The sequence below is a fragment of the Phalacrocorax aristotelis genome, chromosome 3 (assembly GCF_949628215.1).
Source record: "Phalacrocorax aristotelis chromosome 3, bGulAri2.1, whole genome shotgun sequence".
Taxonomy (NCBI): Eukaryota; Metazoa; Chordata; class Aves; order Suliformes; family Phalacrocoracidae; genus Phalacrocorax; species Phalacrocorax aristotelis.
The window spans coordinates 122,251,958-122,268,864 of NC_134278.1; the positions used below are offsets into that span (position 1 = coordinate 122,251,958).

The window sequence follows — 16,907 nt, forward strand, 5'->3', positions numbered from 1 at the left end:
TCTGTTCGTTTCCACAGAAGACTCTGCACTGCTGGCTATAATCTTCTTTATTGTTTAAAGCAAAAATATTCACTTGAATTTGAGCGACTTCTTATTCATTTAAGGGCTCAATAGGGCAGTTTGCCAACTGAATTTAGAGGAGGTTGAAACAAGTCTTCACTTATTATATGGATAATAAATGTTGGGATAGATTACATTTCATAGACAACAGTTTGCTTGATGATTTCTTCAGAACATAGTTAATAGCCTTTTCTGTTTAAATAATTAACTTCCATGTCAGATGAAAGTAATTTACAATGAATATTGGTTCTTTTCTTCTGTTACATTTGTACATTCCTTAATTCTGAGCAATATACTGAGTTTTCCACATCCTGCTAACAATAGCTACTTGTATTTTGCACTATGCCACTGGATTTGTGTTCACTGGGTTGTTAATGTATGATCCATAAGTACCTGGAGCATGTAAACCTCCAGACACTCTCTGTATAAACAGATTTTTCATGAGCAGTTGAACTAATTGATTTTGTATTCATTTTTGGTATGGATTTTTGTACTTTTTCCCTGTGTACACCACTGGTGACCCCAGCTCCCTTTCCCTTTCCTGGCTCTATACAACTCCCTCATTGGGCCAATTAATGCACAGCTGCAGCTAATGCTGGTTTGCTCTTTGCTGATTTGCATCATCTGAGTTCTGTATAAAAAAGGTGTAAAACAGAATTTTGTCAGTCAGTCTCTTTTCTCAACACAAACCAGCCACAAACTTTTAATGAATTTTTTGGGAACCTACTGGGGGAGCAGAGGTGAGATAGAATATTTTTTTTTTTTTTTATGATTTGACTCATAAAATAATGTAAAATGATTTGTCACACAGAGTTTTTCATATGGACTTTGTTAGTGATTTAAGGAAAAAGGAAGGATAGTTGTAATTCATTTTATCACAATATAATTTAATATTTTGTGGAGTTAGATATTCAAAAAGAGGACAGTTATCTAATGTGTAAACTTCGGTTATGAAATATGCAAGAATAAAAACTGAGGTTGTCAGCCAATGATTCTATTTAAATATTCTTTGTGTGTTCCAGTAAAAGAGCTTGCCGTTCATAGACACATGAAAGTGAACCTTTGCGTTGGGCGTAATTTATAAAATGTACGGGCCACATTAGCCTTAAAAAAATGAGTTGGAAAAAATAAGCTAAGGTGAAAAAAAAATACAGCAAAGTGATTTTAAACATTTTTATACCCATTCCATTACCTACAAAAAAAGCTCGTGTTTCTGGCTCTGCAGTCTCCAGGGATGTAAAATTGCATCATGTTGAATTTTTTTCCTCTTCTCAGAAGAAGAGGAAGAATTTTTGCTTTGAGCTTATAAGCTCTATTTTTGTTTTGAACAGCATTTTGAGAACTGTATCAACGCCCTAGAAGGCTGTATGAGTCTATTTTGTTCCTATGTGTCGTACAATACCAGTAACACAATCAAAATATGAAATTCTATGTCTAGCGATGGTTTTTAACTACTTCTTTTAACTACTTTTAACTAAATCTTTGTTCTGTGTTGGTATCTCTTTCTCAAGAGACTTTCCTTACTGTTGGCTGCAAATAAATTACTTGTAGTTTTTTAGCCTGTTTGATAAAAATGTAGAATATAAATTATAAGTTAAAAAAAAAAAAACAAGAGTGTACCTGTCATTCTGAGAGATTGATCTAGGATTTCTTGGAGAATTTATTTTAGGAAATAATTCTGGATTTCTCTACTCTTTCTTTCTTTGTTTTATTTTTTTTCTCTGTGTTCAGATGGAAGACGTCATAGCCCGCATGCAAGATGAGAAAAATGGGATTCCTATTCGTACAGTCAAAAGTTTTCTTTCCAAGATCCCCAGTGTCTTTTCTGGTAAGAGTCAAAGTGAATTTCATACTATTTAAGGGGATGCTCACAGGGAAAAGACTTTTAACTGAGTGTTATGGGGAATTCACAGTCATCTGGTCTGGAGGAGACATTGACTATCCTTTGAATACCTTGATTATAGAAATTTTTGATGTTTCTCTCACATTGGAGTGGACTTACACAGAGATGTGTTTGTGCTGTAAATTAAGTGAAGGGAATCCTTAATTTACTACAAAAAGTCAATTATCTGAAAATGGCAATATTTTTATTGCAGAGTTTCTGCATTTCATTTTTGCTACACATGACTAAAAAAAACCACCAGAACAGCACAACAGTCATTTTAGTGCAATAAATCTACGTTCCTGTCAGGTCTCTATCCTGGGTGGAATCTGAACTCTTCAAACCTTTGTGTTGAGAGTAGTGGGTTTCCTTTAATGTGCTAGGAGTTTGTGCATATGTAGCAAATGAATCTCAACTATTGATTGCTAGGAAACATGGGAGTACTGTTGTCATCTAATGATCGTGATGATAACTGTGAAAATGCATACAATAACAGCTTATAGTACTGTTATTACCCACAAAAGCATCCATATGAAAATGATCAAATCAAGAGCAGATGCTGTCCAGGTAAAAGGTACATATATATGTCTATATGCTGTCATATATATATATATACAACTGTGTGTCTATGCATAAAAGCATGTATTATACCCAGCCATCTGTCCAGGATTATGTCCCATAAAAACTGGAGCTTTGCAATTGTTTGTTTGGAGGGGAAGCAAAATGGGTTGGTCTGCTACAGTTAAGTCATGTTCCTCCAAGCATTTAGAAAAACCTGTAAGTCTCCTTTAGACAACTTGTAAAAATTAAGGTTGTCCATAAATTGCCTATAGAAATAGGGTCTTATGGGCTAACATTTCAATTATGTTGCTATAAAAGCAAGACAGTTATTTTATTTTTGTTTACTTTTATTTCATAGTGTTTCTTCTAAAAACAGCAAGTGAAAAAACTAGTTGAAAGAACAGTCACTTTTTAATACAAAATTACTGACCATATCTATTTAATGATGACTTCATTAGCAAAATCAGCCTGGGGAATGGTATCTGAATTTAACCTTTTAATAGAATGTTGTGCTAATAAATAGAATGCTGTGATTATATTATCTTGTTTACTGAGTCATTCCTTAAATGTTTTTACAAGTAAAATATCCACACAGAGAAACATTTCAAATACAGATAATTCTCTAGAGGCTGTGCACACTGTTGTGCCACAGAAAACACAAAGAAAAATAATAATAAGTTAAAGATTATTTCACCTTTGAATTTTGAAAAAAATGATTAATTATATTGCTTTATATTTCATATATTCATAGAGAGCAAATAAGTTGCTTGATGTTGATATCTATACTTTTTTGTGAGCATGTTGCTTGAATTCAAACACACCATTTTTATTCAATTTCTTTCTTGAAATCTTTCAAAAGTAAATCATTTAGTTGTCTTTACCTGATTTAAAATGTGCTTAAGATGAGTTTGCAAGCTATTTGTTGATAAAGAATACAAACCCATAGATGTGTGCTAATTACTATTCATATTTGTATTCACATTTAAGAATGTATCAGATTGACTTTATGCAGCAACTTTATCTATGACATAAATTCACTAGAGATGGTGAATTGCAGACTAATTTGGATAATAGTGTTTCAGTCACCTCTAAGCTGGAGGTGAAATGAATTGTGAAAAAAAAAAAAAATTATCTTTGACTGAGCTCCAATATATCATATATGCCAAGATAAAAATCTCTGAAAATGAGGGGGTAAAAACAAAGCCATTAGACCTCTCCTGGTTCTATACCTCATTCCTTAGTGCTGAGTGGTTTTTCCTAGCTGTTTAGCATTAATGATACTCATTTGAGTTCTTTAGATAAAGAGCTCTATATAAAATTATACCTCTTTTTATGCAAATATTATAGTGAACAACTTAGTATATTACAAAGTCTTTAACAGAAATTATGGGGCTGCTTATACATAGAAATAAACAATTATTGGAGAGGGAAAAATGCACCCTTGTCTAGTTCCAAATGGGATTCAGCATAAAAGAGTCAGCGGAAGTACAGCTTTGGGAGCTGACTACTCTGACTTTTACTTGTGCCACCTGCAGACCTGCAACCTGTTGTGCTCATCAGTGAACATCTGTGGTGTATTTTAGTATGCCATGACAAGCAAGAATAAATATCAAACACCCCAGAACTATTCTGTACTGTAGCTTGTTGGGTCTGATGAGCTAATGGTTTCATTGCACTCAAAGCTTATTTTACACCAAGATCTGCATCATTCGCTGTTGCACAACAGATATTTACAATCTCCATGCCCAGCTTGTTGTTTTTTTAAAATAATTATTATTTTTATTTTAGTCAAATAACTACACGTGGCTTTTTCGGCATAATTCTGTGCTGACTCATCCTGACACTAGCTCACTGCCCTCCGGGGCCACTGAGCAGTATACTGTATGCCTAGTATGATTTCAGCCAAAAATATTTTTTTGCAAAAGACCCTAGCCTTTACAGAGCCTCACTGAATTACCTCACCCAGCTAGTGCTTGTGAGGCTAAGTACAATTACGTCTTTGAACAGAGAGGATGTACAATGTGCTGTAGCAGATGGTCTTTGTAATGCTGGTTCACCTCAAGCTGAGTCACCCACAATCTTACTTGCAAGTAGGCTCAGACTGGATGCAACAAATAGATGAATTTGCATGGATAGCTTTGCAGAAAGCAGACTGGTATATATGCCTGTGTACTCTAGTACAGTAATGGCTGAAACCAGATTTGCTAGATTACATTTTAGGTCCTACACTGTTCACTGTTAATGGAAATTCTGCTGGAATTGTAGTATTGCTTTAGTCTTGACTGCTTAAGCATATAAGCATTGCTAAGGTGTAAACCATCATTGTTCAAGTAATAGCTTCCTATCTTTGAGAATGGAATAATCTTGGTTTTATTACGAACCATATAGTCTGCTTATGCTCTTTCACATATAATTCCCATTATAATCTTGAGGTGAAAATCACACCAGAGGTTGTGTTTTAAAATTTGCATTGTTCTAAAAGTGTATCTAGCAGAGCCTGAACTATCATCTCTGAACTGAACTGGTTATACATCAGGTGAACAGGAAGTTTCTTGAAGGAGGGATTGAGTCAGTTTTCTCTGTAGCTTTAAGAATAGTTATACATCTGGGCATCTAAAGATGGGCTTGAACATGACACTGAAGTAGTTTCCTGTCTGGTTCTTGGGAAATTTGACTGGTTAATGCTAAAATTTTAGTTATCCCTGTGTATCGATCTAAGTCACTTTCCATGGTCAACGCTGATGACCACAGTCAAGGGCACTCAGTTTTCAGAAGGCACATGCTTAAAACAGTGGTTGATGGATGACTAGGCTGCAGTAATGCAGGACCCCCTGTATGCCTGCAGCGTAGTCATAATAATGTTTTCATCAGATATATATTGTGGCTTTGATTTGAAACTTTAAAGGCTCCAAGGGAAAAGAAAAATAAGTAGGAGAGTTTATTCTTTCTATGTTATTATGCCTTTTGATGAAAAAAGAAGGGCTTGCTGTTGTTGTCTCCATGGTTTTAAAATGTTTTGGAGGAGTGAAGAAGATAGTTTATGTAGACATCTTGCCAGTCAAAAATAATAATTGCATGAAGGTTGTCATGTGCATTCTTTACTAACATTGATTAAAGCATTAGGAATAAAAAGAACGCAATTTGCCTGGAACATGGTTCACCATTAGGCCTGGAAATGGATAAAAAAAAGTTGCTTGAAATGATGAATGTAGGGAGTCTGACATATGAATCACAGGGATTAGAAGGAGCTCTGAAATATCATTTTTATTTTTACTAAGGAGAGACAACGAGTAAATGCCAAAGTTTTGCTGTTCACTGTCACGCAGAAAGAAGCATTCAGAGTTTACAGAAAAAGCATTATAATAGTTGAGGGTTTGATTTGGGGGTCTTTGCGGCATAAGTGTGTGGGTTGGCCAGTTTTAGTACTGAAAGCTTCGTAAGCTAATCATAATGTGAATATTTCATTAAGACAGATGTAGTGATATAGTGGTGTCATGGTCATTATGGAATATCAGTGTGATGCTTTACAGGACTTTAAAGTGTATAATACTTGGATATGCTCATTATGAATAAAATCTGTGGCAAATGTGCCAACTAAGTGGTGTGTAAGCGTGAATGAAGGACATTGTTTAGTGTTTTTATTGAAGGAGCGGGGAGAACTATGAGAAGCGTAAGACCAATTAAAGAATACATGCAGAGAGAGAATAAAAAGTATTCAAGGAAAGCATGTTCATACTAGTCGTTACTGGCTGTTTCTGATGCATGGCTCAATAATTTTGGAAAGTAGTCACAGCTTGAACCAACAAAAATAGGAGGAGGAGATCAGTAGAAAGGTGTTTTTCTAACATCTGAGTTAAAGAGAAAGTGAAAAAATTCATTTACTTTTCCCAGGAAATTATAATCCATGTGAAGTCTTTAGTTTTTTCTCATTTCTGGATGCGAAGCTGATATTGTGCCTTTTCCATATAGACATTGCATTTTCCCATTTTTTTTTAGAAAGATTATTGCCATCATATGTCACTTTTAATCATCATTTTTCCTGATCTGAGAATATGCTTATTTCTCTTCTACCTGGGAAATTGTTAAGGTAATGAGATGTTGCACTTTAATTAGCATTGTATTCATATAATCTTAAGTACCAGTCTTTATTTAAGCACTAGTAGTAGTATGCATGGTAAAAATAGAGAATTTATGGGTTTAAACATAAAAAAAAGCCCTGCTGAAAAGCAGACTGGTAGTCTCAGTAGCCAGATCAGATGTAGTTAAATACCCCAGAGGAAAGCAGTGTTATGGTAGGTCATCTTACCCACAGATCACAGGTAGGTGAGCCCAAGGAATGAGTCACAGGAGCTACCTGCAAAAGCAGTATTGCTTGTTATATAGAGGCAGGCAGCAAAAAATAAAGACCGGTACAGTGGGAATTGGATGACTCAGGGGACTAATAACAAGAAAGAGTTTCATCTGTCATTAGTTTTGATCTTTCCCAGCTGAATAATGAGTTGTTAGCATCTGATGACTTTTCTGTGCTGCATGTGAAATGAGTTGATAGGTTTATCCACTTTGGTACTGAAGATTACCTACCTGAAATACAAGATAAAAGAGAAAGCTCTGCTACTTCAACTGACAGAAGAAAACCACAAAAGCATAACTCCTCAATCATATGGTGCCTTTGAACCAAAGTAATGTTGCACTATAGGGAAATACAAGGATTTTGGAATTTCCATTTTTTTAATACCTTTTCCAGAATCAATTAACCATGTGGGAGAAGCTATGATTCCTATCTCCCAAGCCCCTCATTTTATGGACCTTTTTTCTTTTTTTTTTTCCCTTCAGTGTCTCCAGTGCTGGGTTGATGACAGGTTCCTACTTTCTTGTTCTCTCCATTCCTTCATCCCCGTTTTCTTGCATTCTCCTACAGGTATACCTTAATAGTAGAATCATTGCTGGTTTCCTTATGCCAAATCAGCCTCTTGTTATTTGCAAACAGAGCCTTCAGTGTTAGAACTGTGAGCTCACTGCCTTGCTGAGGTTCCAGTCTTAGTAAAATGCATTAATGAAAAGTTCTCTGTCAGTACATGAAGGACAGAAGCTGGCTCATTCCCTCTCCTCTGCCAATTCAGAAGGGCAAATATGAACAGGGACTTGCCGTCTTTACAGTTTCACTTTTCAAAACAGAACTTTTGAAAATAAAAAGTTAGTAATCCTCTATCCCCAAATGAATAGTTGGTTTGAAGTTAAAACACCAATCTCTCTCGTGTGTCATTTCCATTCATCACTTTGTCAGAGCGACTGACTTGCATTCAAATATTAATGGTCTTTTGGGAGTGGATGTATTTAAGGAGAAGGCTGGTTCCCTTAGTTATTGATATCATGTTCATGATTTTTGGAATAGTGAGAAGACATTGACTAACTGGTGTCATAAGATTGGACATACAGTCATTCCACAGAAGGGAGATAACTGATTAATGAGTGGTGCTTTGTATGCTTTACCATTTCAGAAAACCAAAGTGAATATTTGAGTGCTGTATGCATACCTTCACCTCCTGTTTCTGTTCATTTGCCTGTCTTTCTTGGCCACATCATTGGGATTGTAACTATGGCCAGAGAAGGGTGTTCTTAAGCCGCTTAAAACTTGACAGAACTTTTGTATTTTATGGAAAATCAGCTTAGTGACAGCGTGGCAGTTGTGGAACTCAGAATGGCTGTGTGATAAGCTGTGGTGGGCTGGGATCAAATAAGAGCTTAATGCTCTTATTCACTCGAAATGAACAGTGAATGAAAGAAATGAAGAACTGTTTCCAACAACTTTAATGCTCCAAGATGATTATGCTCTTCATTTTCATTTTAAGGCATGCGTTAATAACAGACCTTTAATAAATCACTGTCAGAATTAAAAAGCTTTTCAAAATGTGAAAGTACTTTCATTGGTTATTTTAAACCAAATAACAAATTCTCATTTACAAGTTATTGCTTCCTCCAAACCAAACAACAAGAGAAAATATGTTTACCTCTTAATGCAGTGGTCATTGCTATTGGGACCATTAGTAAAAAGAAGAAAAATACAGTGAGGAAAGTCTGAGGCAATTTTGAAAAATTGTTCTAGGAAATGGAAATATACTGAAAACCCATTGAAAAGTCTTTTAAAGTAATCTGTGTGCAAAACAGTCGCCATAAATGTCAGTTCCCTTAAAATCAGTAGATATGAAAAGCTTATTTTCACAGACATTTGCAAAAGAAATAGGTCTAGAAGTCATGCATTGATGGGCAAAATATCTTAGTAATTGTTCTCTTGTTGTGAGGTAGGAAATTGCTGGCAACATTCATGTTATTTGTTGTTCGTCTACATGAAGTGCACAGTTTGAATTAGATGCTCCTCTGTTTCCCAAATGCTGTGTAAGGCCTTACAGCTCAGCACGTTTCCAGAGAAATAGCTCTGGGGCTCATTGATCATAGATACAAATTTGTTCCTAAATTTTCCTGCTGTTGCTTTGTCATGAAAATACTTCCCTCCCATTCCTACGCCACCTTCTTCCTAGCCTCCTTGCATGTAAGATTTTGCCAATGTTTTTAGTGGAACAGGGTTGCACCTTTGAAGTGTGAGTACTTTTAAGAGGAGTATGGGAACTACGGCCTTCGCTATGGCCAAAAATTTTACCTAGTTTGCCACCCTCGACACCCAGTCTCTGGACGCTGGTCGTGTAACTTTCATGGAAAGTGTGGGGTGAAAAGGGAGCCCTGAACCAGCCTCACATTAACCTGAGGTTAGCAGGAATTCTGCAGTCTATCACAGCTTCACTTTAGGTACTCTGCCCTTTTTTTTTTTTTTTTTTTTTTCTGGAATAACACCAGTTAATAACTCTTTGTTAGTCTTTTTATATCAGCAACAATGAGTAGCACTTACATAAAACAGAAGGAATAACCCCCTCCAACACACACACACACACACACACACACACACACACACACACACACACACAAAAAAATACATAGCGTGCATATTTATGCCATATATATTTGCCCATGAGGCAGTGCATGATATATCAGCTTAAAAAAAAAAATTATGCTGATATTAGCAGTGTCTGTAGTAGTGATTAATAACAAGTTCACTGAAGTCTGTTATGTGCATAAGCAAAGCCTTGTAGGGAGACAAGACTAGAATATGTCTAAGGAAGAGCCACTGTAAAGAAATATATTCAAGGGTTCTATGAAAATTGTTTTCCTTCCTGGCTACCTTGGAAATTTCTCAGAAAGAAGTACTGTTGGTGTTGCATAGCAATGATTAGAACTAGTGAAATAAAAATCAGTGTGAATTTTCCAGGCACCTATATTTTAAGTAATTGTTTTAATTAGGAAGCAGAGCAAAGTATACTACTGGACTCCATCAGTTTATGAAGTACTTCTGTGACAACAAAGCTGTTTGTTTGGATTTTTTTTCACAGACCAATTCGAGGTACACAGAAGAGAAGTGTTTTCTGAGAAGGAAGAGTCTCTAATGTGTTTGCTGGCACTAACTTCTGAGACAGGAGGGAAATTTGCTGCTCATGTTAAGAATGAGGAGAGGAAGTATATAGCTGAAGACGAATGAGTTCCCAGCATGAAGTCTTTGTTGAGTGTTAATAGAGGTCTCACCACAATGTGAAATCTGTTTCATGATACACTTGATAAATAGTCTCTGGGAACTATCCTAGAAATTGACATTTACTTAAAGACACAAAGAAAAGAAACCCAAATGGGTTCCTCTAAGGTCAGGAGCCTTGAGTCTGAAAAGTGTCTGTTGTCTTGCCAAAAAATCAAAACTTTGCAATAGTTCCTAGGATTTGTAAGTGTGATTTTGTATGAGCGTAATGCAATCCTAAAGCTGGGAATATATGTTGGTAGGTTTGGGTCTTGAATATACGGCCAATTAGAATGGAACAGAATAGTTACAGAGAATATCTGTGTACAAGGTTGTAGTTAGGTACCGTAATTGTTTTATAAATAGAGACAACAGATATGAATACAATTACATTGTGGAGTACACATGGAAAAATATCCAACTTTTTAGTTTATGTGGCATTGTGCACTGTTGTCTGGTGGCATGTTTTTGGTTGACTGGTGATTATTTATTAAACGTGTATAGGAAGCAATGTAGACATGTGACGAGTACTGCTAGTATAGATACAAATAATATGTTATTTGGAGGTACCCTGCTAGGTGTAATACAGTGTAAACATATATATTTTCTTTTTAAGATGGTACAAATGCATCTGGGATAGTGGTCCCCTATTCCTCTTAAATGACATCTAACATTGACTCATTTTGTGACTTTTCAAGCAATGTAATTTATTTCTGCTTCAGTTTTACCATTTTAGTACATGAAATTTTATCTTATTGTCTTTAAGTCTACCATTTTAGTGTGATTTGAATGGCATGCAAAGGGAAAGTGCTGCTGTATTTGCAGATTTCAATCTTCCATTTTTACAGCCAGATAAATATAGTTGGACAGAAGTTAAAATAATCAAACTAATTAAAATCATTCCCTGGAGAATATGCTCCTTAAGCAAGAAATCAAGTTAGCAGGGTTTACAAGATGATTTGTTATTTAGCTCCTAATTCTGTTGGCTCCAGCTACAAGGAAAAAGACTTTGTCATTGCAGTTGCATCAGAAGACTGCAGACTTATCTTTGCAAAAAGACAACAATAAATAAATTTTAACAATTGTAATTGTTCATATTTCTATTGCTGTTGAAGTTATCCACAGACTAGTTCTGCATGGTGTTGTTGCCAAACAGTATATGTACACTTTAAAATGACAAATATCACCATAACATCAGGATTTTGCATGTTAGTGGGGTGTCGTTTGATGACCCCCAGCTCACAGCAAGTAAGCTGCACTCAGCCTAAGTTTGCATTAGTAGGAGCTAGTGTGCATCTGGATTGCCTGGAACTTTTTTCCTGAGCAGTTGCCTGGTATGGACCTGAGTGCTTGTTTCAGCTTGAACATATTTGTTAAACTGATTGATCAAGATGCAGACTGAGCACTCCATTTTATCTGTAGAGTGTATCTGCGTGCATGAAATTTCTGTTTGTCAAGGATACTGAGTATTTGTGATGGTAAGAACCCAGATCTTGCTTTTCTGCTTCTTTCATATCTCAGTTGTTACTGCATGTTGGGAGCTAGCTATCTGAAAAAGAACAAAAAAGTTATTAAGGTTTCATGTTTTTTCTAGAGCTGGCGAGACATCCCATGCCACAAGAATTTGAAATACTAAAAATATTTTTCTCCTGACTTAGGACAAGAAGCTAAATCCTCAGCTTTCCATGAACCAAAGCTGTCAGGTTTTAATTAAAAAAAAAAAAAAAAAACAAAAAACACAAAACACAACAAAAAACCCCACCAAAACCCAATAATATTCCAGAGCAGAATGAAAAACTGAAAGTTTCTTTTTGGAAAACATTGAAAATGGGTCACCTACAACTTTTAAAGAAATTTATCTGCAACAAACAGGTTTTCCAAAAAGCCCACCCTTAGACATTGAAAAAGTCCTGAATAAGTTCTAATATTTCCTGCCAGCTGTGTTCCTGACAAAAAGTAAGATATGTTAAATTAGAAAGTCACCCACACAGGAAGTAAAAGTAGTTCCATGCAGCTTCCTGTGACTGGCAATCTATCACTAGGCAAATAAATGGACCCTAGGTAAAAATTCTTTTTCACAAATTATCAAAATAATTTTAAATGGAATAATAGGATCAAGAACAAATTGTTAACAGGAAATCAGAGCACTCAAATGTGTGATGAGTGTTACTTACACCGCTGCATGTATTTGGCAGAGCCTATTATAGGATGCTCCTGAGCTTCACAATAAGGGTCAGAAATTGAGTTCTCAGCTGGACAAGAGAGAGAAAATATAATTAAAACCTCATGGGTCAAGATAAGGGCAGGGAAAGATCATTCACCAATTACTGTGACAGGCAAAACAGACTCAACTGGCGAAATTAGTTTACCCTGCTCTGATTTGTTTGGTAATAAATTAATGAGAAAATAAAAACTAAATATTAAAAGACTCTCTCTCCGCCCTTCCCTTTTTTCTGGGCTTAACTTCACTCCTGATTTCTCTACCTCCTCCTCCTGAGCAGCACAGGAGGACGAAGAATGGGGTTTGGGGTTGGTTTATCACACGTTGTTCTGCTGCTCCATCGTCCTCCGGGGAGGACTGCTCACACTCTTCCCCTGCTCCAGCGTGGGGTCCCTCCCATGGGAGACAGTCCTCCATGAACTTCCCCAATGTGTGTCCTTCCCACGGGCTGCAGTTCTTCATTAACTGTTCCAGCTGGGGGTCCCTCCCATGGGGCGCAGGCCTTCAGGAACAGGCTGCTCCAGCGTGGGTCCCCCACGGGGTCACAAGTCCCGCCAGCAAACCTGCTCCAGCCTGGGCTTCTCTCTCCAGGGGCCACAGGTCCTGCCAGGAGCCTGCTCCATCATGGGCTTACCACAGGGTCACAGCCTCCTTCGGGCATCCGCCTGCTCCGGCGTGGGGTCCTCCACAGGCTGCAGGGGGATATCTGCTCCACCATTAACCTCCATGGGCTGCGGGGGCACAGCCTGCCTCACCATGGTCTTCTCCACAGGCTGCAGGGGAATCTCTGCTCTGGTACCTGGAGACCCTCCTTCCCCTCCTTCTTCACTGACCTCGGTGTCTGCAGAGCTGTTCCTCTCACATATTCTCGCTCCCCTCTCCTGCTGCAGTTGCACAGGTATTTTTCCCCCTTCTTAAATCTGTTATCCCAGAGGCGCTACCACTGTCTCTGATGGGCTCGGCCTTGGCCAGCGGCGGGTCCGTCTCGGAGCCAGCTGGCACTGGCTCTGCTGGACATAGGGGAAGCTTCTAGCAGCTTCTCATAGAAGCCACCCCTGTAACCCCCCAGTACCAAAACCTTGCCATGCAAACCCAATACAGCAGCTTTGAAGACATAAAGCCCAGTGTTCCTGCTGGGCATCTTGCCATTTTGCTTCCCACACAGCATCCATCTCTTTTTGCCACAGGGGTGGAAGAGCTCTGTGGGGATGTTCTTGGTTTACTTGTTTTGACTGTTGGGGAAGATCACTGGAGTACGTGTTGCTTTCCGGCGCTGCTCCACAGGGCAAAGGGGGACCACAGAGGGAAATGGGCAAAGCTGTTGCAGCAGGTGCCGGGAAGTCAGAAGGTGCAGGCTGGTGAATTTTGTGTCTGAGGAACAGAGCAGAAGCCCAGGATTCTTCAGTAATCCAGGTAGGTGGTGCAAAGACATTAATTACAAGGTTCTCCCTTGTTGGCAGGAAGGCCGACATAGACATTGACAAGACTTGGGTAGTGGAGTCAAACTAATTAGAAAGCATTGAGAATGTTTTTTTTAAAAAAAAGGCGGAAAAGGAAATTAGTACTAACCTCCCCCACACACATGCATTTTATAGGATAATATTTTTTATTATAAGGCCTGGTAGTGCTTGAGTGTAGGAGCAGACATGTGGGACTGATGGGTATTTGATGAGTGTTGCACTGTTAGAATAATGTAATGTCTATGAAGGGTTTGAGTTGTGCTGAGAATTTGCTTCCATTGTGTCCTATAGAAAACACCAGACATGGGGTATTTGCAGCAAATTCAGCCACCTCAGCCTTTCCTGAAATATTTAGCTTTTGAAAGATTTTGACAGAGTGCTTTGAAAATAAAAAAGCTGTTCTTAAAACAGGGTGTATATATATATATATCTTAACAGACCTACAGAAGGGTCTGTAACCTTTTGAACTACAACAGCTATATGTGTAGTTTTAGTATACAAACAGCAGCAAGGTATATGCATTTTGGGTATTTCAATATACCTGTTAGATCTCAATTTAGCCATCAGTGCATGCAGATATTCCTTTTATGCATTAAATTGGCACAAATTCGGTGGGAGTTAGCCATTTAAAACTGCTGCACAGCTTTCTAACTGAGGTTCTGAATACATAACAGGCTTGTGGAAAATATTGATAAGGTGGTCGATGATTAGGTTGTATTTTTCTTTCTCTTCAGAGCTAAATACCGAATTAGTATGTGCTTGTAGGGGTCTCATGGATATCAGCACCCCACGTGCTTCTATGATGCCACAATTTTTGCTCTTTAAGCTTTTATAATCAACTGTGAGATAGCTAAAATGAGGAAATACTCTAGACCTTTTTGTAAAGACTATCTTCTTGTAAGTTTTGGACTTATATATCATAGAAAGAAAGACTTGCAGATCTTAAAATAAGCATATAGTAAAATGTTCAGTTGTTGCCTGAACTACTTTATTTCTAGAACAGGGAATATTTTACGAATAGAGAAAAGGCACTGGGTCAAACCTGCCCATTAATGGTTTGTTTACATAAAATCCACCTTCTGCTTTTCTTCCCACCTCTTTATACTCTCCTGATTTTTATAATTGCTTTCATTAGTAATCATTCAAGTTGGATTCTCCATGCTTCCATACTTTTCAGATAAAAAAACCTTCTACTGTTGTTCTCTATTCACTTGTTTTCTGAGCAGTAGTATTTTTGTGTTCCTACTATCTGAATTCTAGAAGTGGGTGTTTTTAAACAGTTTTATCAAGTCCCTTCATACTTATAAAGGCATCTATTCAATAGAAGAAATCAGAATTCCATCTTTATGAAAGGTGGAGGTGGAGTGACTCACCTCGTTTGGTTTTGTGCCTGGGGTCAAATATAGTTTTACAGAAATACTTAGCCCTTTTATGTTACCTACATCATTCCAGACTGTTGATATATCATCTAAAAAAAATCTATCATGAGTTCTACAAGCTGCAAAAACATAGTAACAATGGTCAGCATTTGCAGATGGACCCCAGCTGTTCTGGACTGGAAGTAGATAGAAAATATGATTGTGTTACAAAGATCATCATGTTGTTCAAGCAGGATTTAGGAGGCTAATCTTAATTTTGTGTCATGCTTACATGGAAGCTTCTGGCAAGCATCATGTTCCCAAACTCTGGACTATTTAAAAGGCAGTACTTGAGTCTATTGTTCCAGAAAATGCATGGAAAATTGCTTATAGTAGCGATTCACTCTTCTAGGATAGTTGCTGAAAGTAAATAGGAGAATGCAACTTGTCTCACTTTTTTTCTCTAGGTCTTAAAAATACATTTCTTCCTGTTTAAAAAGAAAAAAACAATACAAGTGGGATGTCCATCTCTCTTTGTGTTTTGGTCATAGCTCGTTTGTCCTTTGGGCAGCCATGCAAGGGATAGGGAACACAGCTTCAGCAAGCAGTGGTGTGCTGTTGAACTACTGAGCAGGTACCATTCAGCAGTGGTTGTCCCGAGGTCTGTCAGACCAGCAGGAAGGTAGTGTATACAAGAGTTGGATGGTCTAATATATTGTTTAATTTCATGTGAGGTAGCTGAAATGTAGGACACTGCTTATAAATTACCTCTGCAATGCATTAAATGAGTTCTGTAAATTAGTCTCAGTTAGCAAAACTCGTCCTTTTAATCTGAGAGATGTTGTGGCTTATTTAATCCAACCAGCCACCTAATCGGTTTTGGATTTAGTTTGATGTAACTACAATTTTTAATGATGCTTAAAGCCTGTTATTTCTAATCATTAATGAAGGAATGTAAAATAGAAGTAAAATTTAAAAAAACATCTGAAGAACTTTATACAGACAGCTATATTAAAGTGGAGATGTATATTAAGCAGAAGAAAACATTACAGTACACTTGATGAGCTATGAAACACATGCTGTTGTAGCAGGCTAGAGGTATAGCATTTTTAGAGAAATAACCGCAACTGAGAATAAAGTGAACGTCAAGTACCTTTTGAAAATGTATTTTAGTAGAGCTGTGTTAAATTGATAGAGTAACAAATTTAAGCTAGCATGTTAACCGGAAAGTCCCAACTGAGAAACAGAGGACCACCTACGTTTTAGGAAAGGGAAAGGGACTTGTGAGCTCTCAGTTACAGGGGAGAATTGCAACAGACTCCTGAACAGGAAGTGAGTTGGGAAGACGGAAGGCAGAATTAAAGCTTTCTAATGAGAGGAGGAAAAACATTATCAGGCACTACTAGTTTAAAGGCTCCAAACTGCTTGAAGATATTAACTTTTTGATCAAAGGCATTACATATTTTTGGAAACAGTATCTGTTTGGATTATTTGGGAACAGTAATTATTCATTTAGGGATCGGAAAATAGGAAGAGCCTCCCTCAAAGAACATAAATTATTTAATGTGGAATGAGTGATGACTTCTTGTGGGAGAAGCAGAATTTTGTATGGAAAGTGTCTTAACTTCAGTGATGTGTTTTGAAGGGCTTCGATGTTCTAAATTAGGCTATTTGAATTATGTCTATCCAGGATGAAGCATGTGTCTAGACATTGTCTTCATTCTCCGTAGTAATCTTACTAGGTTGTAAG

General features: G+C 37.4%; 1 protein-coding gene across 4 annotated transcripts in view; it reads left to right on the top strand.

Moving 5' to 3' along the window:
- The window catches only part of RGS7 (regulator of G protein signaling 7), a 243,849-nt gene that overhangs the window by 113,172 nt on the left and 113,770 nt on the right, over positions 1–16,907 (top strand). For all 4 annotated transcript variants that reach the window (XM_075089406.1, XM_075089410.1, XM_075089409.1 and 1 more), the window contains exon 3: positions 1,792–1,888. In XM_075089406.1, coding sequence (XP_074945507.1) covers positions 1,792–1,888 — 97 coding nt within the window. The remainder of the gene's footprint in view (positions 1–1,791; positions 1,889–16,907) is intronic.